The 25,240-nt window shown below is 44.4% G+C and overlaps 1 protein-coding gene across 4 annotated transcripts in view; it reads right to left on the reverse strand.

The window, feature by feature from the left end:
* LOC138285741 (caspase-8-like) overlaps positions 1 to 25,240 on the reverse strand; it is a 188,743-nt gene that overhangs the window by 119,058 nt on the left and 44,445 nt on the right. For all 4 annotated transcript variants that reach the window (XR_011201638.1, XM_069226073.1, XM_069226072.1 and 1 more), the window contains exon 4: positions 6,063 to 6,368. Coding sequence is in view for 3 of the 4 variants with exons in the window: in XM_069226073.1 (XP_069082174.1) it covers positions 6,063 to 6,355 (293 nt within the window). In the remaining variant the exon portion in view is untranslated. The remainder of the gene's footprint in view (positions 1 to 6,062; positions 6,369 to 25,240) is intronic.

Genomic DNA, 25,240 nt, shown 5'->3' on the forward strand with positions numbered 1-25,240 from the left:
TATGTCGTAAAGTAGAGTGGCTTGTTGTGCAGTTTCGTAAAATGGAGTGGAATGTTGTAGGGTGCAGTGTTGAAGGGTGGAGAGGCACAGAGTGAAGTAGAGTGTTGTAGAGTAGAGTGGTGAAGTGTGGAGTATGCATGATGTTGTAGCACTCTGCCCTTTCAGATAACACATTTTCAACTAAAATGACCCTTACATTTGCACAGACATACAGTTTTACTGCCCACAAATGATAATGTGTGGTCATGATTGGAGTGGGGTACATTTAGATGAGTGGGTTTTAATTTGGGGTTGGGTGGATTGGGGTGGAGTGGGCTGGAGTGGATTGGGTTAGATTTGAGTGGAGTGGGTTAAAGTGGAGAGGAGTAGAGTGGGGTAGATTGGAGAGGGATAGATTGAGGTAGAGTGGGGTGGAGTAATTGGAGTGGAGTTGGGTGAGATAGAGTGGAGTGGGATGAGACAGAGTGGAGTGACATAGCTTGGAGTGGGGTAGGGTGAACTGGAGTTAGGTAGACTGGAATGGGGTAGATTGAAGTGAGGTAGGGTGGGGTAGATTGGAGCTGGGTGGAGTGGAGTAGCACAGATTGGGGTGGAGTGGGGTAGATTGGAGAGGAGTGGGATATTTTGTAAAGGAGTGGGGTAGATTGCAGTGAAATGGAATGGACTGGAGTGGGGTAGATTGGGGTGGAGTTCGGTGGATTGGGGTGGACTGGATTGGAGTGGGTAGTCTGAAGTGGGGTATATTGGAGTGGAGTAGATTGGAGTGGGATAGATTGGGGTAGACTGGAACGGTCTGGGGTAGATTGGGGTTTGTGGAGCGGGGTGCACTGAATGGAGCAGATTGGAGTGGAGTAGATGAGGTAGACTGGAGTGGGGTAGATTGGGGATAGATTGGAGTGGAGTAGATTGGGGGAGACTGGGGTAGATTTGAGTGGAGTGGGGTAGACTGGAGTAAGGTGGGTTAGATTAGAGTGGGGTGGGGTAGAGTGGAGTTGGGTGGATTGCTGTAGAGTGGGATGGAGTTGAGTAGACTGGAGTGGAGTCGGGTAGATTGGGGTGCAGTGGGTAAGATTAGAGTGGGGTGGCTTGGAGTGGAGTGGGATAGAGGGGAGTGGGGTGGCTTGGAGTGGAGTGGGCTAGAGGGGAGTGGAGTAGATTGAAGTGAAGTGGGGTAGACTGGAGTGGAGTAGGCTGGGGTGGAGTGGGGTAAATTGGGGTGGAGTGGGGTAGATTGGAGTGGGGTGGAGTGGAGTTGGGTAGATTAGAGTGGGGTGGGTTAGAGTGGGGTGGATTAGGGAAGATTGCAGTGGGGTAGATTAGAGTGAGGTACACTGGTGTGGATTAGATTGGAGTGTGGTAGATTGGAGTGGAGTGGGGTGGATTATGGTGGAGTGGGGATGATTGTGGTGGAGAGGAGTGGGGTATATGGAGTGGGGTAGATTGTGGTCATTTGGAGTGTGGTACATCGGAGGGGTGAACACTGGAGTGCACTTGAAACTGGAATGGGGTAGATTAGAGTAGGGTAGATTGGGGTTAGGTAGATTAGGGTGGAGGCAGGTAGATTAGAGTGGAGTGGGGTAGACTGGAGTTGGGTAGACTGGAATGGAGTGGGGTAGACTGGAGTGGAGTATGGTAGACTGGAGTGGGGTATATTGGGGTGGACCATAGTGGAGAAGGGTAGACTAGTGTGAAGTGGAGTAGATTGCAGTGAAGTGGAGTAGGGTAACTTGCAGTCTGATAGATTGGAATGAGGTAGCTTGGAGCGGAGAGGGGTAGTTTACATTGGAGTAGGGTAAGTGGTGGGGAGTGGAGAGGCTTAGAGGGGCCTAAACTAGGGTGGAGGGGCGTAGAGTAGCGTGGCATGGGATGGCTTGTCATGGAGTTTCGCAGAATGGAGTGGAATTTTGTAGAGTGCAGTGTCAAAGGGCAGAGGGGCACAGAGTGGAGTGGTGTAAAGCTGAGTAGCATAGTGTGGAGTATACATGGTGTGGTAGCGCTGCCATTACAGACAACACATTTTCAATTGAAATGACAATTACATTTGTATACACATACAGTTTTACTGCGAACAAACGATAATGTGTGGTAATAATTGGAGTTGGTTAGCTTTGGTGGACTGGGGTCTGAGTTGGAGTGGAGTGAATTGGGGTAGAGTGTATTAGAGTGGAGTGGGGTAAATTGGAGGGGTAGATTGTGGTGGAGTGGGGAAGATTGAGGGAGACTGGAGTGGGGTAGACTGGATTGGAGTAGACCTGAGTGGGGTAGATTTGAGTGGAGTGGGGTAGATTGGAGTTGGGTAGACTGTGGTGGAGTGGGGAAGATTGGAGTAGATTGGAGGGGGTTAATTGGAGTGGGGTAGACTGGAGTGGAGTAGATTGGAGTGGAGTAGGGATAGAGTGGAGTAGGGTAGAACGGGGTGGGGCACATTGGAATGAGGTAGATTGTGGTAGATTAGAGTGCGGTAGAGTGAGATGGATTGGAGTGTGGTACATTGAAGTGGAGTGGGGTAGACTGGGGTGGAGTTGGGTGGATTGGGGCAGAGTGGATAGACTGGCAGGGATTTGGGTAGAGAGGAGTGGGATGGATTAGAGTGAGGTAGATTGAGGTAGACCGCAGTGGAGTGAGGTAGATTGGGGTTTGTGGAGCAGGGTACACTGGAGTGGAGTAGAGTGGAGTGAAGTAGATTGGAGTGTTGTAGATTGTGTTGGAGTGGAATGGGGTATATTGGAGTGGGATAGATTGTAGTGGAGTAGATTGGGGAAACTGGATTGGGGTAAAATGGGGTAGATTGGATTAGAGTGGGGTAGGATGGGGTAGATTGTAGTGGGGTGGACTGGATTGGTGTAGGGTGGGGTAGAGTAGATCGGAGTGGAGTAGACTGGAGTGCAGTGGTGAAGATTACAGTGGGGTAGCTTAGAGTTGACAGAGTGGGATAGAGTGGAGTTAAGTAGATTGGAGTGTGGTAGACTGCTGTAAATTGGGGTGGAGTAGGGTAGACTGGAGTGGGTTAGATTAGAGTGGAGTGAGAGCAGAGAAGGACAGAGTGGGGTGGGGTAGAGTGGAAAGGGAAGATTGGAGTAGGTCGCAGTGAAGTGAAGAGGGGTAGATTGGAGTGGGGTGGGGTAGAGTCGGGTGGATTGGGGTAGATTGGAGTGGAGTAGATTGGAGGGGGATAGACTGGCATATGGTAGATTTGGGTGGGTTAGATTGGAGTGGGGTAGGTTTGGTGGAGTGATGTGGATTGGAGTGGGCTGGATTGGAGTGGAGTGGGGTAGGCTGGAGTAGAGTGGAGTGGGGTAGATGGTGGTAGATTGGAGTGTGGTGTAGATTGGAGTGCAGTGGAGACTGGAATGAGATAGATTAGAGTGGATTGGGGTAGATCGGAATGGAGTGGGGGTAGACCGGAATGGACCAGGGCAGAGTGGAGTACAGTGGGGTAGACTGAGTGGAGGGGGTAAATTAGAGTAGAGTAAAGTAGACTGGAGTGGTGTGGGGTAGAGTGGAGTGGGGTATATTGGGATACACAGGAATGGAGAAGGGTAGACTGAAGTGAAGTGGGGTAGACTGGGGCAAATTTTAGTGGAGTGGCATAGATTGGAGTTGGGTAGTTTGGAGTGGAGTGGGGTAAGTGGTGTGGAGTGGCATAGAGTAGATTGAGGGGCCTAGAATGGAGGGGTGTAGAGTAGCGTGGCATGTCGTAGAGTGGGATGGCTTGTCGTGGAGTTTCATAGAATGGAGTGGAATGTCAGAGTAGAGTGCAGTGTTGGAGAGTGGAGGGGCACAGAGTGGAGTAGTGGTATAGAGCAGAGTGGCTTAGTATGGAGTATGCATGGCGGGGTAGAGCGCTGCCATTACAGAGAACATATTTTTAACTGAAATGATCATTACATTTCCCAAGACATTCAGTTTTACTGCACACAAATGATATTGTGTAGTAATGATTGGAGTGGGCTAGATTCGATGGAGTGGGGTGTGATTGGAGTGGGGTGGACTTGGGTGTAGGGGGGTACACTGGAGTAGGGTAGATTGTGATGGAATGGAGAGTGGTAGATTTGAGTGGGGTCGATCGTGGTAGATTGGGAGTGGGGCAGATTGGAGTGGAGAGGAGTGGAGTGGAATAGAATGGAGAGTGAAGTGGAGTGGAGTAGATCAAATTAGGTAGACTGTGGTAGATTAGAGTGTGATTGAGTGAGGTAGATTGGAGTAGACTGGAGTGGAGTTAGGTAGATTGGGGTAGACTGGGTGGGGTGGGTTGGAGAGGAGTGGGGTAGGTTGGAGTGAAATGGAATGGACTAGATTGGAGTAGGGCACATTGGAGTGGGTGGGGTGGAGTGGAGTGGGGTAGATTGGAGTAGGGTAGATTTGGGTAGACTGGAGCGGAGTGGGTTGTATTGGGATTTGTGGAGTGGAGTACATTGGAGTGGAGTAGATTGGAGGTAATGGGCGGAATGCATTCCAAGGGAAGCCTTCAGAATGCCCACATGAAGTTGTTAGCAAACCAAACAAATGTGCTGTCTCCTAGGCTTTGACATAAAAAAACATGCTTTCTGGGTAAAGATGTAGCTTTCTGCCAATTTTTGCATAAATCTGTTCAGTCGTTTTTTTGCAGTATCGTCTATTTTTCCCTACAGAAATTGCATGGGGAAAAACTGCTTCCGAACCCCCTCTTTTCATCGGCCCGTGCTTGATGGTTCACGTTTCATATCTTTGCAGGAAGGAGCTAAGGTGGATTCACTTTTTTTGGGAACGTTTTGTGAACATTCGTCAAATGGCGCACCGCGCATGGCCAAAGGCTTGTGCAGTCTAGGGTTGCCCACCCATGGGTGGCTGGCTGCCCACAGGGGATTGGCCGCAGGGCCTGGCCAGAGGCTGAAATCCATCGGTGGCAGGGAGTTGGCATAGCAACATATGAAATACAATATTACTTTAAGTTAAACAAAACCCTAGAAATGCACTGAAAAAAACAAATGTTAAAGTGATGTTATAGTTAGGTATGGGTTACATTTAAAAAGAAAAAAAAACAGAAATTCAATTAAAAACAAAACCAAGATTAAAGTGGCGTTATAGCTAGGTGAAAATGTCAGCTAAAACATAGCATCTGGGGCCAGATGCAGGAAACGGATAGCGACTCGCAAACGGCAAAAATTGCCGTTTGCGACTCGCTAATCGTGTTTCCCAATGCAGAAATGCATATTGCGAGTCGGTACCGACTCGCAATATGCATTTCAGAATCGCAAATAGGAAGGGGTGTTCCCTTCCTATTTGCGATTCTGAGTGGTATGCAATACCATTTGGTGTCGCAGTTACCATCCACTTCAAGTGGATGGTAACCCACTCGCAAATTGGAAGGGGTCCCCATGGGACCCCTTCCACTTTGTGAATGGACCCACAAATATTTTTTCAGGGTAGGTAGTGGTCCTGCCCTGAAAAAAAACCGAAACTAAAGGTTTCGGATTTGTTTTTAAGTGCAGCTCGTTTTCCTTTAAGGAAAACGGGCTACACTTAAAAAAAAAAACTGCTTTATTTAAAAGCAGTCACGAACATGGAGGTCTGCTGACGACAGCAGGCCTCCATGTTTGCGAGTGCCTAGACTCGCTATGGGGCCGCAATTTGCGACTCACCTCATGAATATTAATGAGGTGGGTCATTGCGACCCCATAGCGAGTCGCAGACGGTGTCTGAGACACCGTACTGCATACCAATTTGCGAGTCGCATGGACTCGCAATTTGCAACTCGCAATTTTTTTTTTGCTACATCTGGCCCTATATACCTTGCAATACACTGCTTATGACCTCACATACTACATTACTCGAGATAATGATATGTTCTATTATATCATTCACAGATGATGGTATTTGAAATTACACCATTAATGAGAACACTGGAGAGAGAGAGAGAGAGAGAGAGAGAGAGAGAGAGAGAGAGAGAGAGAGAGAGAGAGAGAGAGAGAGAGAGAGAGAGAGATATATAGATATATATATAGATATATATATATATATATATATATAGATAGATAACTGAGCTTTCAAATAAGGTCACACCAGGCCATAATCAAACTTACCGGTAGGGGCTTATTTGGGCTTTATCCTGAAGTTCTTTCTCAACTTCCTCCTGGTTGGTATCCATTTTATTTTTCAAAAGGTCCATTCGTTTTATTCTGAAAAGCAGCTCCTTTAGGAGCCCACTGTTTACTTTTTCAAGCTTGCCATTCTGTTCCAAAGCCTGGAAAAGTTCATACCCTTCAGTGATCTTCTCAAGATTCTGTGTTGTGACAAAGTCTATGCACAAGAACTTAAGACACTGCAGATCATATGTTTTCAGCTCGTTGCTGATGGCCAAGAAGAGATCACTCATGTCCACTAGGTCTCTGGAAGTTAAATAAAAAATAAAAAAATAAAAAAAGACAAAATAAGATTCACTGCCATTAATTATCCAGCAAGTAACTTTCTTTAATCTAGGTGAAAAACCTGCTGCTTCCGTCCACATGTGTAGAGAGAAAGCTGGTTTACACTGTCCATTATAATCTTTCCTTTTTTTGAAATCCTGACCAAACATTTGAGCATCTGATATTCATGTGAAACTGACAGGTTTAATCTTTCAGACAGACAGAGTTTTTTAGGTTAATGGTGTAAAACAGCAAACCGTTACCAACAAAACCGATATGTACATTTTTCTCTCATCCACGATATCCCACAAGCAGCTATATTTTCTTTACTTACGGGTCTCTTTTTACAATTCTTTCATCACACAAAACAAAAAACCTGTTTAACACCTCTCTGCCTATATATCATTTGTATTAAATCGTTCATTGTTGCTATTATGTCAAAACTAAGCAATGTAAATCTACCTGCAATCTGCCTTGTATAGGCCCTGAAAGTGTTCAATAGAGAAGACAAGCACTCAAGGGACAAGAGACCGACTACATCTGACATTTGCATAATCTACAGATTAGGTTAGCGGCTTTGACGGTGGAGTTTGGGTTTTAATACTTCAACACCATCCTAATTTCACAGTACAACTGTGCTCCCAGTGCTACTCACAATACAGCAAGCCTATCTACAACATTCACTCCAAACTTGTTTAAAGTGCCATGCAGTTTCTAAATTAAGCCAGTACATAGTGCATCTGACACAATGTGTATCACAAACCTTCCTAGTCAGTAGGCAATGCATTCTCTTAGCTGCTGATACAGCTATCTCCAGTGCCGCTCCAGTCCACCCCACTCCAATCTGCCCCACCCCACTGCAATCTACTCCTGGATGGTTTTTCTGAAAGGGTTCAATGAGGTCTCGATGTGGTCCCTGGAGGAGGATTTTCAGTGGCAGGTTCATATCTGCTCAGATGCTGCAGGTTGTGAAGGTTTTGGAGTCTTTTGGGACAGCAAGTGGTGTCTAGAACAGTGGCCAAAGCAATGGAAGACATTGTAGGAGTAGTGCCTTCTTTGGAGTCTTTTCCTTTATTGGTAGCCTTGGCGGTCTGGGGTGGACCGTTGGCAAACAAAAATGTGCTCTTCAATGTGGATAACTGGACAGAAGTAGACCTGGTCAATAGCCAGAGAGTCAAGGATAAGAAGCTGCTTAAACCTTTACAGCGTTTCATGCTAGGATCCTTAGTGCATAACATTATTTTTGGAGCCAAGCATGTGCCAGGTTCAGACAATAACATTGGGGACGCTTTACCTTGTTCACAGTGGCAGAGAATATCTGGTTTGGCGCCCGGAGCGTATCTGCAGAACACAGTGGTACCATAGGAGGTTTGGGACCCGACACAATGGGGATCCTGGATGTATTAGAAAAATTATTACTCCAAGCACACGGGATGCATACAGAAGACCTTGGGATGAGTTTTTGGGAAGTGGAGCTTGCTTTGAGACCCATAGCGCTGCAGCCACTGAGACCAGGCATAATGATTTAGTACATTTTATTGGGAAAAACAAAGAAGAGAGTATGTCCACTACCATACTGGGAAGTTAGGGGGCATCAGTTTTTATGGAAAACTTTCTGGAGGTACGAACCGTCTGCAGGTGAGTTGGGTAGGAGGATTTTGGCATGTTGGGCAACGGATTCAAGAGATAGACGTTTGTGAGAGAACCTGTAACTATAGGCAAGTTAATTGGTTTATTTCTGCATTTACAGCAGCATTGTTATTCTACATTTGAAAGTAATTTCTTTCAGCTTTGCATGATTTGGTTATTTTTCAGGGCTTTAGGATTTCTGAACTTTTAGGGGAGAAAAAGCAAGGTGGATTGGTGGTTCCACATGTGAAAATATCAGGTGAGGCTATCCGGATTTTCTTAGCTCGCTCCAAAACGGACTAGACAACTAAAGGTATTAACATGTTCTTAGACATGAATATGGATCTCATTTGAGAGCAGGTCAAGTTTTGGCAGTCATCAGGCAAGTTTTACAAAGTATGGGGGGAGTTCCAGGTAATTTTGGTACACATTCCTTTCGAACTGGTGCAGCGTCTGAGGCTGAGAAATTGGGGGTTTCTATATGTGCAAATAAGAATGCTAGGTAGATGTTCTTCTAACTGCTGTTTGCCCTACATTAGAAGTTTGGATGGGTTATAAACTGTGGGGGGTAATTTAGTTTTCTCATCCTAGGTTGTGTTACAGGATCGACTTTGGCAGCCTTCTCGATTTGGATTGCGTATCACACCTTCATCCAAAGGGCAGAAAAGCATGCAGAGAAAAGGCCATGGGGACAAATTTGGGGTTTCGCTTTGAGGATGTACATTTGGAATGTTGGGGAGGACTGAAGTGGGGGCAGTTATTACCTTGTTTGTCCAATCTGATTGTTAATAGGGCTTGTCCTCATGTTTTAATAATTGATCTTGGGGAAAAATGACTTAGTTAAGGAATCTGGATTGGGGTTGCTTGAAGCCATGAGAGCGGATCTAGATATTATAGGTAGATCTGGTCAGGGACTCATCTCTTTTGGACTGCATTTGTCCCATGGTGGGTGCGGTGAGGTGCTTTCAAATACACATCGGTGGAGAAAGCGCAGAGAAAAGCTAAAAAGGAGATGCAAATATTTTGCTAAGCTAATAGGGAAGGGTGGCTGGAGCATAGTGATATTAAGAAGAATGATTTTGAATTTTTCAGACAGGATGGTGTCCACTTATCCTTTTAGGAAATTAGTTATATTGCCTAGAGATAAAGGATACTTTAGCTAGTGTTCTGGCCAAGAAAGGTTGGTATTAATGGCTGTGTGGCGACAGCCTCATTGCGTTGATTTGGCGTTCTTTGTAAAGATGAATGATATTTGGCTGATGTTTTGGCCAGGGGTATTTGTTAAGGGCTATTTTGGGACAGCCGCATTCCAGTTAATTTGACATTATTTTGTACAAGTTTACACAAGACTGTTTGGTGACAGTCCACTACTCAGTTACCGCTCAGCATCAGCACTGTTAAATTTCATAATGGAGATCACAAGGTAGGGGGGGCAAGAAAATTGCCTGTACAGTGTTTTTTCTTGATGGCAGAAAGCGGGAACCTCAAGACAGGACGGAAGGGTTGGGGGCCTTGCAGGGTAGGCATGGCTGAGGGAATGCAGGGGACAGATGGTTGGGTGGAGTTCAGGGGACAGAGTAGGAAGAAAGGTGATTCTGAGGAATTAATGTTTGGTTGACATGTGGGGGACTATTTTGGTCAGGGTGGACAGGCGTAAGGGTGGGGGGATTATGAATTCTGTTGTATTAGTGAAGCTGTGGTTTTTCACTAATATTTAAATTTCAAGTTGAGTCTGCACACCTGTCCTAGGAATGTGGCCTTTTACTCTCAAAATGGTGTGGTTATTTTTGCCTTCCTGCCCGATGGGGTCCCGGTGGTGGCATCCCAAGGATGTCCACCCACGGAGGTACCCAGGCGGGTGGTGCAATCCAGGCAATCAGGGGTTTGGTATTGAGTCACTTTAAGCTTGGGTGCACGGTTGAAGGACAGTTTTCTGTCACTGTCAATTTAGTTTGGCCCCTCTCCAGTGCATTTGGTCCTAGAGGTAGGAGCTGGTCAGGTTTTTTCCCTCCTTCTCTCCCTCCCTCCCTCAGTTTAGAGGTTTGTTATGCGCAGCTTCACTGGGGTAGGTCAGCAGAGATTAGTTGTTACTCAGGACAGGTTGCAGAAAGGGGGAACCTCATGACAGTGTTGTAGGAAATGTGAAAAACATAAGCATTACCGTGAGTACTAAAAGTGAAAACATCACGCAACGTCAATCATCAATAGAGACTGCACCACTATTCACAATCAAAAAGCAGTTTAGGCCAAACCCCCACACTAACACGAGCAAGGTTGCAAAACAAACTCCAGAAAATGAAGAGGGTCCAAAGGCACTGACTTCCTGTATGAATTGCCTGGTTAATTAGACCAGGGGACATGGACCCAAGTCCTCCAGAGAAAAGGTAAACTGACTATGGAAAGTGGTAAACCACATCAGAAATAAATCCAGAAAGGAACCATGGGAGTCAGCCAACACGTGTTTTGCCCCACCAGGCGCATAGGCTGACGGCTTTCAGCTGATGGGGTGTCTGCTGCCGTTGCAGCTTGTACATCTCCAGTCAAGACATGGAAAAGATTTTGTGCCAAAAGCGCCACCAGTAGAAAGGTCGCGCACTCACCTGAGAGGGAAGAAATTGTTGAATCTGGGTTGCTGGGACACTCGCTGGGCGGATTGAAGAGGCAGGGAATTTGTAGGCTGCCTAGGCGGCAAGGCTTGTCGCTATTGAGGTGGGTAACAGCAGGAGGCAGAGGCTCTGCTAAGACTGCGGTGGCGATGCGCGGCCGCATGGGGGCTCAGATTCGATTCGCGCATGCGCGGATTGGATCGACAAAACAAGCTTGTGCGTCTGTAGAAAGAGGCGCCGAGCGTGACGTGCTGACGTTAGAGATAAGAATGTTAGCGGACACGTCCAAGATGGCGGCGCCCAGTGTATTTTGTCGGCAGGTTTCAGTTTCGGAAGAAAGGAGGTCGGGCGCACAAGTTAGAAGGGACGCCCATGTCTCCAATATTGATAACGAAGTGGTAGTTATTTCAGATGATGAGGAGGAGATTCACGTAAGTCAGGGTGATGCATTAGTGCAAGGGGAAAAAGGGAATTCAGGGTCAGCTCTCCAGAAAGGTGGCAGGCTTATGCAGTTGATTCCGAGGGAGGTCAGTCCAATGTTGCATAGGGTGCAATCTTGGGGGATAAGTAATCAGGCTGTTTTGCAGCTAGGGGAGCAGAATGAGTTAGCGGACAATAGTGGGGCTGTGTTTAAAGGTACTGTGTGTGGTGAGAGGAGCAGTTCTGGTGCTATAGGTAGGGCATATGTTAGTCTAGATTTTTGGCACCCCGATGGTGGGGAAGGTCCTTCTGGGTGTGACACGTCCCATGCTTCTAGCGGACATGGGTTGCAGGCGAGTCACCGGCAGTCTGGGCAGATCGTTGGTGAGCAGAGCATGCCGGTGAAGGTCAGGGCGCCTTCGGTACACCAGAAAGAAGTGAGGGTTAAACCTAGAGCGGTTTACCCGACATCGGGGGAGACCATTGGAGTTGACGAAGCACAGCCATCCACTAGCCAGGGCGCTGGTGCTGGTTTGGCTTTTATGGATGAAGAATTTCTTGACTATGATGACGACTTTGAGGAACCAGTCACGTCACGGCAGCGGGTGGTGTTAACGGGAGATATGCCTGGGGAGGTCCAGGGCGGCCACTCTAAGGCTCATCACCAGGATGTGTCGGCTGGAAGTTTGCCGAGAGGTGAGGATGGGTTGGTGGGGTCTGCAAGGGTTCATGAGCTACGGAAACAATTGGGAGGTTTGCGTGGGGCAAGGGTTTTGGAGGTTATGGGTGGTTTAAAAGAGTACAGGATGGGTAAGGTGGATGCATCTATTCAGGTGAGTTCGGTCACGGAGGTGGATGGTAAGTTGGAGGTAAGTGGTGACAATGTTGATGGGTCTGTTAAAAAGGTTGAGTTAGGTGATGGTAGTAAGAAGACTACAGGTGCTGTTACGGGTGGTGATGAAGCGGGGGCTGGGGTTAAGTCTAAGAAGCTGCCTTATATGGGAGTGTCGATGCCTTTGGGGGCGCATCTCACTCTGAATTTGAAAGAGAAAATTTGGAAAGGGGAGTTTATTGACGTTTTCAAATTGCTTCATAGGGAGGGTCAGGCGAAAAAGGGGTCAAAAGAAGAAGAATGGGAATTGGCTAGGAGGCCTAGAGTCCCAACCACGATAGAAAATTGGACATCGGCCTTTTTGATTTACCCTAGTGTTTATTGCGAAAAACATCAGGACTCTTGTGTGGCTTTGTTAAAATACATGGACGTTGTGCGAAGAGCTCAGGTGGATTTCGGCGGTTTTGGATTGTTTAGGTACGATGAAGAATTCAGGGCACGGAAGGTAATGGACTCTACTAAGATGTGGGGTGAAATTGATAACGAATTATGGATGCAGTGGTTACGTACAGCAAGGAATGCGCCCACAACGCATACGGCGAGTGGTTTACCGGTTCAGTATAAGCCCTTTCATGGGCGTCCCACCCAAGTTGGGGTGGGTTTCTGATTCAGGTCAATTTCAATATAATGGGGCGTGCTGGTCCTTCAACAGCGGTCTCTGTAATAGACAACAATGTAAATTCAGACATGAGTGCTCCAATTGTGGTGGGAGACACCCAGTGTATCAATGCTTCGGTGGGTTTCAGTGGGCTGGACATGGGCCATCGTCAAGAGGAGGCGACAGAGGTAGAGGACATATGCAGCCATTGGCAGGTAAAGGGCCCTACGCCTATTAGATTTGATGTGGTTGCCTATTGGTTACAGTTTTATCCACGTTTTGAGGCCAAGGTTCTTTTTAGTGGATTTTCAGATGGTTTTAGGTTATGTTATCAGGGCCCGAGGTTGAGAAGATGGGCTAATAATTTAAAGTCTGCAAGGGAACATCCTGAGGTGGTGAGGGCTAAGTTGAAAAAAGAACTGGAACTGGGCAGGATTGTGGGCCCCTTTCTAGAGTGGCCTTTGCCTAATTTGACTATTTCCCCCTTGGGTGTGGTCCCTAAAAAACAGGTTGGTGAGTTCCGGCTGATCCATCACTTGTCATGGCCAGCGGGGGCTTCAGTCAATGACTTTATCGCAGTGGAAGACTCGATGGTTCACTATGCATCGGTTGATGAGGCTATTGCGTTGGTACGAAAGTGTGGGAAAGGTGTAGAAATGGCGAAATCAGATGTGGAGTCAGCCTTCAGACTGTTGCCGGTTCACCCAGACGATTTTTCTTTATTGGGAATGCAGTTCAAGGATGTTATATATGTTGATCGGATGTTGCCGATGGGGTGTTCAGTTTCTTGTTCATTGTTTGAGATGTTTAGTTCCTTTCTGGAATGGTGTTTTAAATTTCATGGTGGTGGCAGATTTGTGACTCACTATTTGGATGATTTTTTCTTTGTTGGGAGAGCCAACTCAGGAGATTGTAGCAGAGCCTTAAGTGAATTTGAGTGTTTGATGTCTCTTTTTGGGGTTCCGTTGGCAAGAGACAAAACGGAAGGGCCTGCAACGTGCCTTAATTTTTTGGGTATTGAATTGGACTCTGTTCGAATGGAAGTGAGGCTGCCTAGGACTAAAGTACAACAGTTGATTGCTATGTTAGAGGAGGCTGTGAGGAAACCCAAGCTGGAGCTGCGTCAGGCACAATCTTTATTGGGTCATTTGAATTTTGCTTGTAGAGTTGTAAGGGTTGGCAGGGCGTTTTGCCGTAGGCTCAGCTTTGCGCTGCGTGGTGCCTTTTTGCCACATCATCATATTCGCCTTCGGGCATGTGTTAAGGAGGACCTACGGATGTGGATTGTGTTCTTGAAGGATTTTAATGGTGTGACGATGCTGGTGGAGGAAGAGGATTGGCTTTGGCATATTCAGATATTTTCAGATGCGTCCGGTGCTCATGGTTTTGGTGTGTTTTGGGATGGTCATTGGGCAGCGGAGGCTTGGCCCGTGAGTTGGAAGCGAGCTAAATTTAGCATTGCATTTTTGGAATTTTTCCCTTTAGTAGTCGCGTTGTCAATTTGGGTCCGGTTCTTGGCAAATAGGAATGTCATATTCAATGTGGACAATCAGACGGTGGTGCATTTGGTTAATTCCCAGAAAGCAAAAGATGAGAAGGTACTTAAGTTGTTGAGGGTTTTCTTGCCATATTGTTTGAAATTCAATATTTTGTTCAAGGCTCGACATGTGCCTGGCATTAATAATGACATCGCTGATGCCCTATCTCGTTTTCAGTGGCAGAGATTCCATGGCTTGGCGCCGGGAGTGGATGTCCAGAAGACGGCCATACCTGGGGAGTTGTGGGAAGTAGGAGATTGAGAATGTTGGAGCTAGTTCAGCAGTCTATAGCTCCGTCGACGAAGAGGTCTTATTTTCAGGCTTGGTTGGAATTTTTGAATTCCGATGCGGTACGTCGATTGGGTGGGTTTGATGTGATTTCTAGGAGACAAGAAAGCAGTTCGCTTTGTTATGCAGCAGATTGAGGCTGGTTTAGCGGCGGTCACTATATCAGGTAAGTTGTCTGGGGTTTCGTTTTATAATAAGTATTTTTGGGGTTACGATCCCGTGGAAGGCGTGTATGAGGATTTTGGCAGAATGGGCCAGGTCAGGCGGGGTGAGGTGTGACCGGAGGCGCCCTATCACAGCTCTTATGTTGAGGTCTTTGTTGGGCAGTTTGGGTGTCCTTTGTTTTTCTGGTTGGGAGGTACGTTTATTTTCTCTCTGTATGTGTTGGCTTTTGCATGGGGCATTTAGGATTTCTGAGCTTTTAGGTGTAAAAGGGAGTAATGGGCTTCTTTATGAGAATGTGAGAGTTGGGGATGAGGGTATTTGCATATGGTTGCCTTTTTCTAAAGGGGATCAGTTGGGGAGGGGTCAGGAGGTGATTTTAAAAGCTAAACAATCAATTGATTGTCCAGTGCGTTGTTGGTTTTCTTTTTCAGCGGTGTTGCCTCAAGCATCAAGGTTTGTATTTGTTCAGGAGGATGGGACGCATTTGTCAGCATCTCAGTTTTTAGCTGTGTTGAGGATGTCTGTTAGGAGGTTGGGTTTGGATACCAGTATCTATGGTACACATTCTTTTAGGATTGGAGCTGCAACGGAGGCGAGGAGACAAGGTAAATCAGACCAATCAATTAAACAATTGGGTAGGTGGAGATTGAGATATTTTCAGAGGTATGTGCGTTCTTTTAAGCAGTAAGATCTCTTTTGTGGGTTTCTCTGAATCTTTTATCTATTTTTCCTGCTTTTGGTTCTCTATACCTCGCCCTTTTTTCCCTTTTCTATGCTTTATTCCTTTTATTTCTATGGGGTTTTTCATATACATCAACGCTAGTATGTTACTTAACATATTTTTTCTTGTAGGTTGCGTTGGGGGTCCTGACAAGGTGTGTGGATTGTAGGATACTCTTTTGTTCGCTGGGCGGAGAAACAAGCTTCATCGCGGCATTTTGGGAGACAATTAGGGCTGGATGGGTCAAGGATAAAGATTAGCTGGGTAGGAAGGAGTGGGATGAGATGGGGTGAGTTACTCTATGTGTTGGCAAAACGGATGGAGGAAGGGGTTTGTCCTGATTTGTTGGTTTTACATCTGGGGGAGAGTGATGGGGTTGCACTGTCAGGTATTGGTTTGTTGAAGGTTATGAAGTTAGATTTTTGTAGGATTAAAGAACGTTGGTCAGGGACACATATTGTTTGGACGAGTTTGGTGCCGAGAAGAGTGTGGAGGGGTGCTCATTCATTTAGAGGGATCGAGAAGCAGCATAGGAAGATTAACAGGGAGATGAGGAGTTTTTGTAAGGCTCAGGGCATTTCGGTTCTTACACACAAGAATATTGTGGTTTCTGATGTGGAATTATTTCGGCAGGATGGTGTGCATTTATCGTTTTTGGGAAATGAGCACTATTTGTTGGAGCTTCGGCTGGTGATTGCTGAGTTAATGGGTGAACGTCTATGGGATAGGTAGATAGGTTTGGGTGGGGCAGGAAAACGCCTGCTCGGGTTTTCCTGGGTGGCCTTTCGGGGAGGAAGGGGTAGATCAGAAAAGATGAGAGGGCAGGGAGTTTTCACAGACAAGGGTAACTGGAGAACGTGAATGCAGGACAGATGGGTTAATGGGTTGGTCAGGTCAAGGTGGGGATGGGACAAGGGGTAGTGAGGTGGGGTCACTTTAGAGGGAGGGGGAGGGGTTAGGTGATGAATTTGTATTAGTGAGGTTTGGGTACTTTTGAGAGGCTTTATGCCAAGAATGTATTTTTACCAGACCTGCTCTATTAAAGCGGCCTTTTACCCCTTCAAGGAGTGTCGTGGTCATTTCACTTTATAGCCCGATGGGGCCTTGGGAGGGAGCAAAGAGCTAGCCCTGTCTCCCCCCGGGTTTATCGGGCTAATGTGGAATGTTCCACGAGCCCGAATGTGGATTGGGCAGGGTTTCCGGATGGGGCGGTGCTGTAGGCAGGGGATAAAAGGCATGGGCTGGGTGTGGGTGGCCTCTTTGGCCGTTTGTCACACCCAGTGGGTGTTTTTGTCTTCGTGCCCTCCCGCCCACCCATGTGGATTGTTGTTTTCCTTTAGTGTATCAATCGGGGGGGGGGGATTTAGTGGGTCATTCCCAGTTGATTTGTTTTCTCCCATGGATCAGCGGTTAGTGTTTTTTTGCGTTTTAACAGGGCAGGTCTTGATTTTGTTTGCTTTGTTGTTGGTTACGGTAATGGGCATTGTAAGTATTGGGGGGGGGGGGGGGGTTGTAGTTTTCGCCGCTGATAGTCAGGTCTGGTTTGGGTATGTGCCTTTCGGGGGGGAAGGGGTAGATCAGAAAAGATGAGAGGGCAGGGAGTTATCACAGACAAGGGTAACTGGAGAACGTGAATGCAGGACAGATGGGTTAATGGGTTGGTCGGGTCAAGGTGGGGATGGGACAAGGGGTAGTGAGGTGGGGTCACTTTAGAGGGAGAAGGAGGGGTTAGGTGATGAATTTGTATTAGTGAGGTTTGGGTAGTTTTGGGAGGCTTTATGCCAAGGTTGTATTTTTACCAGACCTGCTCTATTAAAGCGGCCTTTTACCCCTTCAAGGAGTGTCGTGGTCCTTTCACTTTATAGCCTGATTGAAGCTGCCAGGAAGTAAATTATGCTTTGTTTATTTAAATGACTATAGTACGGTCAGTCTTTGACATTGAGAAAGGTTTTATGCCAAAACGCGTTTGTCAAAGTCAGTTTTGTGTTATATGGACCAATAAACATTACGACGGCCCTCCGGAGTGTACAATTTGTGTTTTTGTGAAACAAAAATACCATGAGGCCGCCCTCACGCTCAGAGCACCTGCTGTGCTAGTGGTGCGGTGGAACGGAAGATTTATATATAGATATATATATCCAAACACACATGCCCTCCTTTGGGCGTGTAGCCAGCCCGCACTCGAAGCAGGCTGTTCAATTGTGTTTTATTCCTAACAAAAAAGAGATTCAGCAACAATAGAATGCCATGAACTGAACAGCCTGCTTCCAGTGCAGTCCTTTCCTCACATGGAATTTGGGATTGGAGGTTTTTGAAAAAATATATATATACATTCAACAAAGTGTTAAAGATAAAAAACACTGGCTATGCTACCTTTGGTGCGGAGACATTTTAAAACGTCACACACGGACTTGCTATCGTTATTAATGAGACACTTTAATGCTAATGTAATGACCATAAAAACTAACAACTTATGGCAAAACTATATGATCAAACAAAACATACCAAGATCAACCCTCAATTTCTAAGACTAGATAAGCACGGGATGGGAAGCAGTAAGGCATTCAATAACATGGACATACGCCTTTTAAATGGCAGGCTGTCAACAGACTCCCCAGAGGCCTACCTACAACTTTCAGCCAGCAGGCTAGCAACTCTGGACTATATGTGGGTATCAATTGCCCATTTTCAGCAGGTACCTCCCACAATAGCCTGCGATCATTTGATGCTTAAAAACAGGCTTAACCTGTTGAGCGAGCATCACGCCAAGCAGCTACACATAGGCAAGCAAGAGGTACTGGAATCAGTTAAGAGACTAAAATGGATTACTAAAGATCAGGAGGTATTAAGATGGGCAACGGAAAAAATGCTAGATCACCATCAAAATCAAGCAGAAGGAATAACACAAAAGAAGTTCCATGGCGTGAATGGGACTCGCTCCTTCAAAAAAATCGTAGCTGACTGCACTACATCCAGAAGTAAGCGTGGAGAAAACAACTCACAAATAAAGAATCTCTGCAAAGAAGTAAGTAAAATTAGGATGTTGCTGAACAAGGCTCTTAGAGAACAATGCAAGAGCAACAATGCAAACAAATTAAACAGAAATAAAGTAAAGGTCCTACAGGAAACTGATTCAGGAGAAAAATCGGGAAAAAGAGGCCAAGAAATGGGCACAAGTCCATGAGTTCATAAGCTCTAACAATCAGAGAAAAATCTGAGCACGGATAAACGGCATGGAAGAGGCCACATCTAAAAAAGAAGTGGCAAACATTGCACCAGGTCTATGGGAAACCCACATAAAGCACCTCTTTAAAGATCCAGCACCAATGGGCTAACAACCCCAACGAGGGGACAAGTGAACAAACACTAAATCTCACCACAACTCATGTTGAAAAGCCACTAGGTTCCCTGCTCAGAAATGGGGCGCCCGGACACAATGGCATTCCGGCAGCCATATTTAAAGTGGCACCCAAAAAAATGGATTGCGGTAAATCCCCCCAATCTTCTAATCTTACCTCCCAAGCACAGCGATCCCAGACAGATGGAGAAGCTCAATTAAAGGGGATCGTATAAACCCTGATAACTTCAGGCTAATATCCCTGATGGACAAAGAGGGGAAATGCTACACAAACATCTTAAATAAGGAACTAGAAAAACGGCCGGACGGAAACAAAAAAAACAAAAACAACACTGATCCCACTATTCCAACAGGTTTCAGAAAAGGCTGCCACAGAGGACAATCTGTTCTGCATTTTAAACCTGACAGAAAAAAATGTTGCTGGCAAAAGACAAAAAGCACTATATGTAGGTTATGTTGATTTTGCTGCATCATTCGATAGTGTCTCACAAGGTAAACTCTGGGCCAAGTTACATAGATGGGGGATTTCAGCTACTGTACTCAATGCTATAATAGCGCTATATATATAAAACACATGGGTAAAAATAAAATTGACAGCAGGTTAGGAAACATCTACAAAGCTGGAAACCAATAAGGGCTTAAAACAAGGCTGCACGTTTACGCCCCTGCTGTTCAACCTTGGCAGACCTACAAGATCCTCTAGAAATAACAGTATTCCCTCCAAAAACCGCCACACACAAAATATAGCTTCTACAGTATGCTGATGGCATCGTTCTAACAGACCAGACACAAATAGGTCTGCAGAGACTGTTCAACACTTTATCCGGATATTGTAAAAAAAAAAATGAGGATCAACACAGCAAAAACAAAAGTGTTAATCAGAGAACAATTAAGAATGGTGCATGATTTTGACGAGGGAAAAGGATCGAGAATGTGTTTTCATACAAATATTCAGTAGTGCCGCTGAATACCTGGGGCCGCCATATAGCACAGATCTCCACGCAGTAGGCAGCTGCCAACTCGGTAACTTGGGCGTTCTGTAAACTGAGAAAATTCGTCCAGAGCTCGCAGTCCCAAGCACTGCTAAACGTAGTAGCCATCAAGCCTCTACCTACCATTTCTTATAGTGCAATAGTGCTCTGAGGTAAAATGGTGAAATAGCCTGACAGAGGACAAATTAGCTGCTGCAAGAAAAATTTCGCTCTACCAAACTGCACAAAGCACGCGCAAGTACGCCTCAAATTCTATCTAACCTGTGAACAGTTAATGCTAAGTGCAAGGTACTTCGCTTATTGCCTGAAACTAAAGCAGGCACACTCCGGTTCACTAAAACACATCATTTCGGCAGGAATAAATGACAGTAAATTGACCAGGCAAAGATATCTGGAGAGCTCACTGAAAGATGTAGAAGCAGAAGACAGAGATCAGCGACCTTCCAGCTAGATTTACAGCAAAACTGCCTGTTAAGCAAGCAAAACTAATATAAAAGGATCAAGGCATGCAAACACTGAAAGGAAAAGCGCATGGCAGCTGGCCCCCCAACCTATATTATCCCGGTGCTCTGCCAATTTACCTAGCTCAATGACAGATCAAGGCTTTTCAAACAAACCTAATGAAATTAAGATTTGGCCTTAATCCGCTCAAAGCTTATTGATACAGGAGAAGTGAAGGGGACAAAAGCAGGCTCTGCAGACTGTGCGCACATCCCCAACATATGTAATATGCATTTGAAAAACAATGCTTCCATACAGGATAGGCTGGCTCCGTCCTCTTCTGAGGGCACGAAGGGCCACATGTACAAAAGTTTTTAAGAGGTCGCAAATGGTCCGTTTAGCAGAATAGGGCTATTTGCAACCGCTAAAAAGCATTTTTGTATGTATCAAAGCCAAACTGTGAACTGGTAACCCTCTTACGGAATCGCAATTTGGCTTTGCAATTTGGTATTAGGAAGGAACATGTTAAGAGCATCACTTCCAAATACAGAATAGCAGTGGTACGTATGAATGTTTTGTGACCGAAATGCGGTCCCAAAACATTTGCAGTTTACCACCAATTTCAAATTGGTGGTAACCCACTCGCAAATGAGAAGGGGGCCCCGAGGGATGCCTTCCCCTTTGTGAATGTTTGTAAAAGCATTTTTTAAGAGCAGGCAGTGGTCTCACACACCACTGCCTACCCTTAAAAATGAAAAAAACTTTTCATTTTCTTTTTTAAATGCATCCCATTTTCTTTTAAGGAAGACAGGGATGAAGGACGGCTCGGAATCAAGCCAATAACGTATTTAACTGTCTGCAATATGTGGCTTTGAAACTATTGATATTAACAATCTATTATGCCATGCGGCTCCTTCTGAGCGAGGATTGATTATTGTAACAACATTTTACCAAACTGATTTTATTGCAACTGTAATTGTAATGATTTAAAATAATTATAAAATTAAAACCATTCTCTGATTTTTATCAAAAAGTGGGGAGAGGCAGAGCTAGGCACATTGTTATCTTCAACTATCTGGGAATGGCTATATGATAGAGCACTCCTTTAGTTCCCCGGGCAAGGCCCTAGTAGAATTTTTCTGAATTTAAAGTCCTTATGGAATCCAACAGAGGTATGTGGGAGGTCATTCACTTCATACATGCAATGGTTTGGGGCTTACAATCACCTCCCTCTGTACGTAACCAAATTCGCCCCATCACATTTCCATGACTACGTTTAACTCATAACAAGTGCTGTCTTAATGGCTCTCCACTTACTACAAGGTACAGCTCTGTCTGATTGGCATAGATTAATGTAACTGATTAACACTGCAATATTGCGTTCTTGTTCAGAGAGACTGGTTATGGGTAATCAGGATTTATTTAAAGGTTTTATATCTAGGAGTTATCAAGCCGCAGTGCTGCGGGACGACAAATGTTTGTCTGTTTCTCTTACCAGTCATCTAATAAGAAGATTAAATAAATGCAGCCAAGTTGTTATTTTTAGACCAAACCTTTGATGAAAAAGCCTTTTTTATATAGATATTCAAAATAGTTATATGGTTCAGAGTTTGATAAAATGCTGAAAAACTTGGAGGGATTATGAGCCACTTCAGATATTTTGGTATAGCCATGTTTGAGAGGGAAGATCTTTCCTTAATAGTTACAGGCCATTAGTCTCCCCTTTACCTGCCAGTTTTGGATAATCATATATTACAATCTTCATTAAATTAATTAATGTGTGAATTTATAGATCCAACAAAGTGTGTTAAAGACAAGCATCCACTACATTTCACTTTATTAATGGGTAGGCAGGGTACCTTAGAAGGATTTCTCTCTAAGATAACTGGGGATAAGGCCAAGTGTTACTTGCACGGATTTATCATCAAGACTTGAAGGAGCAAGACCTGTTTATTTTAAACAAATTAGAGAACAGATTTTTAATTCAGAATTGGACAGTCAAGCTAGAAGAGTTTAACACAGATGTATTTAATAAACAACTGAAGATGTCATTCTAATGTAAGAATCACCAATTTGATTATTACACACTTATTTTATTATTTTTGAATTGTTTTGTTATCCAGTAAACCAGGTCAGAACTAAATGCTCACCCTGCGCTCACTATCACAGTTGACAACAAGGTGATCTTTGTTTTATATGCAGGCACAAAACAATCCTGGTCTAATGCCCTACAACTGCTAATATCACTCCACAAATAGTTACCCTGGCCACACCTCTCTGCTTTTTGGTAGATGGAAAACCTCTACTTTAAAGACCACATCTATACTATGGGCAAATCAGCAGACACCAGAAACCCAAAAACCTCAAACATATTATGCAACCACAATTAGTAGGTGTTGAGCCCCAGCTAACTCTTGTCTGGATTGTTGATGTGATGTCTTCATCAAAACACAAATACCGTGAAAAATATCCACAGTAGGGAACTGTAGGCTCTAGGGCCTTCAGGGTGAGCTGGCTTCCAAACAGAACCCGTCATATAGACAAAAGAGCCACCAGAGTCATTTGATCAAAACATTTTAAAATATCCCCCATTTGGTTATATCTATGTTCCCAGTCTGCTCCCAGGCATATATAAGATTGTGGCAGGGTGTCCTCACATACACCAGGTGTCATGCTTCATCATAGGACATCCACATGCTCTTTAAAAACCTGGTTTGATGAAGGGCAGGCCTACTCCCTTGATTTGGAGAGGCACTTTACTGAAAACTAAGGATCCATGAGAAAAAAGCCCACTAAAAGCCAATGTGGCAACCCACATGCATATAGGGTACCACCAGATATTAAAAACTCAGTGTGGGGAGTAGGGGAACTAGTATCCCAACCCCACTATACCACGTGATGTCTTACCAGACTTCTAAGCAATACTTGATATCTTGGGTGCTATTCCCCATGCAGCAGATAATTTCCTGATCAAAATTCAGAAAACCAATGCCATCATTCACACCCTTCTCTCTCTCAAATGTCTGCTTATTGAGAGACATTGCTCACTCGAACAACTTGCCTTACATACAAAGTTCTAAAAATAAACAATCTGAAACACCCTATGTAAGGTCATTATAATATATACTCAAAAAGAAGACCTCCTGTCTCCACCCGTTATCTTCTACATTTTGTACACCTCCAAAATAAATATACTATATTGTTAAAATTGCTTTAGAGATGGCAGCATTTAACAACTATAAAACCCAAGGGGCTTTATAAATAAGTTTTTGCCTTGGTCTGGACATTCTATGGGGGAAGTTCCATGAATCAAGTCTGCTTTCGGTGGGGTTATTTTACTTTCAGGATCCTACAAAATGAATATACTATATTCCTAAAACCATTAACAAAAATGACGTTTGTGTAAAAAAACCTATACAGTGTTTCTACATGCAGTGGGGTAACCTTGATGCTTTCTCAGAGCAATATTGTCTCTTTCCAGACGCCAGCTGTGCCCCAAGAAGAATATATGCAATGGAAGAAGTAATTTAAGTGGAAATCTAAGAGTGTGTTTTAATACACAAATGGTCAACTTGCCACTTACATTAGCCCAAGTTATATGGAGGCTATATAATCAGCATGTCATCTCCTGCATTGTAAAACCAGCTGAAATACTTGGAAGGTGTAGGATGGTCATATAACCTAAAGTAATTCAACTTTTCTTTTTAGCATTGAGTATTATATGATGATACCTGTTGAAGGGAAGAATATGGATAGCTTATTTTTATGTAAATACATGGGATTCAGAAATCCCTGTATAAATAGCAATCAATAATTTCTTTATAATCACTGCCTTGTGACGCACCAAGCCGCCGATTGTGAAGAAAAGACGTCAGAACTCGACTATTATAAGGTTATTACAGTTTAGTTCTCATGTCACAATAACTGCTGCTGGAGCCAGGAGCCAAGTTGAAAGGCAGATCATGTCACAGAGCATAGTTAAGACAGCTGTTTAAAGCAATAAATGGAACATTGCTTTTCTTTCTTCTGCTCTATTTTAATAGCTTACAATGACAAGCAGAGAGAATATGTTTATTTTTTACACTTCTTAGTTACTCAAAAGCTAGAATCTTTCTGCATGTTTCTACAAGTTCTGAGCTACTGCGGTGTTTCTTTTTTTAGAGACTTGTTTTGAACTGTTTCTAATATCTGTTTGCAACAAATATCTAACAGAATTTTTTTTTGATGTGTTTTATTTTGCAACAGAGGTTTTATTTTTATTCTTCATGTTCATATGAAAGAGCTACACACCAAAGCTTTAAGCTGAATGCGGAAAAGGTGGTGGTGAGACCATGTATTATATGAGATAAAGTATCCCCTGGAGTACATGACAAGGATATTGCAAGTGACCTTGGAGTTCCATAAACGTATGAAGGAACTCTGCCTTGTTCCTCTTTGTGGTTATGGAACTCCTTGGTGACTTGCAATATCCTTATAATGTACAGAAGGTAGGTACTTTATCCCCAATATAAGATGCCCCTTACAGTCGAGAAATTTAAATCTTTTTTGCAAACTTTACATTATTCTTAATTGGAATCATCTGAAAGTAGATGAAACATCAAACCATAAATTAAAGACTGTGGGAACAAAGTGCTTGTAACACAGAACACAAAGGAATAATAATACTTATTTACAGGTCTTTGATAAAATCAGGAATCATTAATCTAATCTTTCTCACCAAAGTCATAAATCAATACTCATTCCCAAAAACAACAGCTGCTGGGGACAGTAAGCTGTACACTAGAAGCTGATAACTTACCACAGGAGTCAGTTCATTCACCAAATTCAAGTTTGCTTAATATGTTTTTTTCATTCTCTGCACTTGAATCTTTTTAAAAGTGTCAGCTACGACACAGCTGTGAAACCAAAAATACTTTTTAAGTAAGACTGTTGAGGCTTGCTTATTGGGTCTATACTCACAACTGAAAAAGGGTAGGGTGGACTCCAAATTTCCTGATCTGGCATTGGTGCTCGCCAAACAGGGCATAGCAATACACCAGAGATCCCGAGAGGGTCTCCCCATCCCCGTGCAGATGTAAGGAAGAAGTCAAGAAATGGGCTGCAGTGGAGGCTGCCGTCCTACATGCGGAAGAGAGACTGAGGCGGAATATATACCTTATCGCAGACCTATGGGATGACCTAATAAACTTGTTTACTGAAGCTCTCG

This window comes from Pleurodeles waltl, chromosome 3_1, assembly GCF_031143425.1.
Source record: "Pleurodeles waltl isolate 20211129_DDA chromosome 3_1, aPleWal1.hap1.20221129, whole genome shotgun sequence".
NCBI lineage: Eukaryota > Metazoa > Chordata > Amphibia > Caudata > Salamandridae > Pleurodeles > Pleurodeles waltl.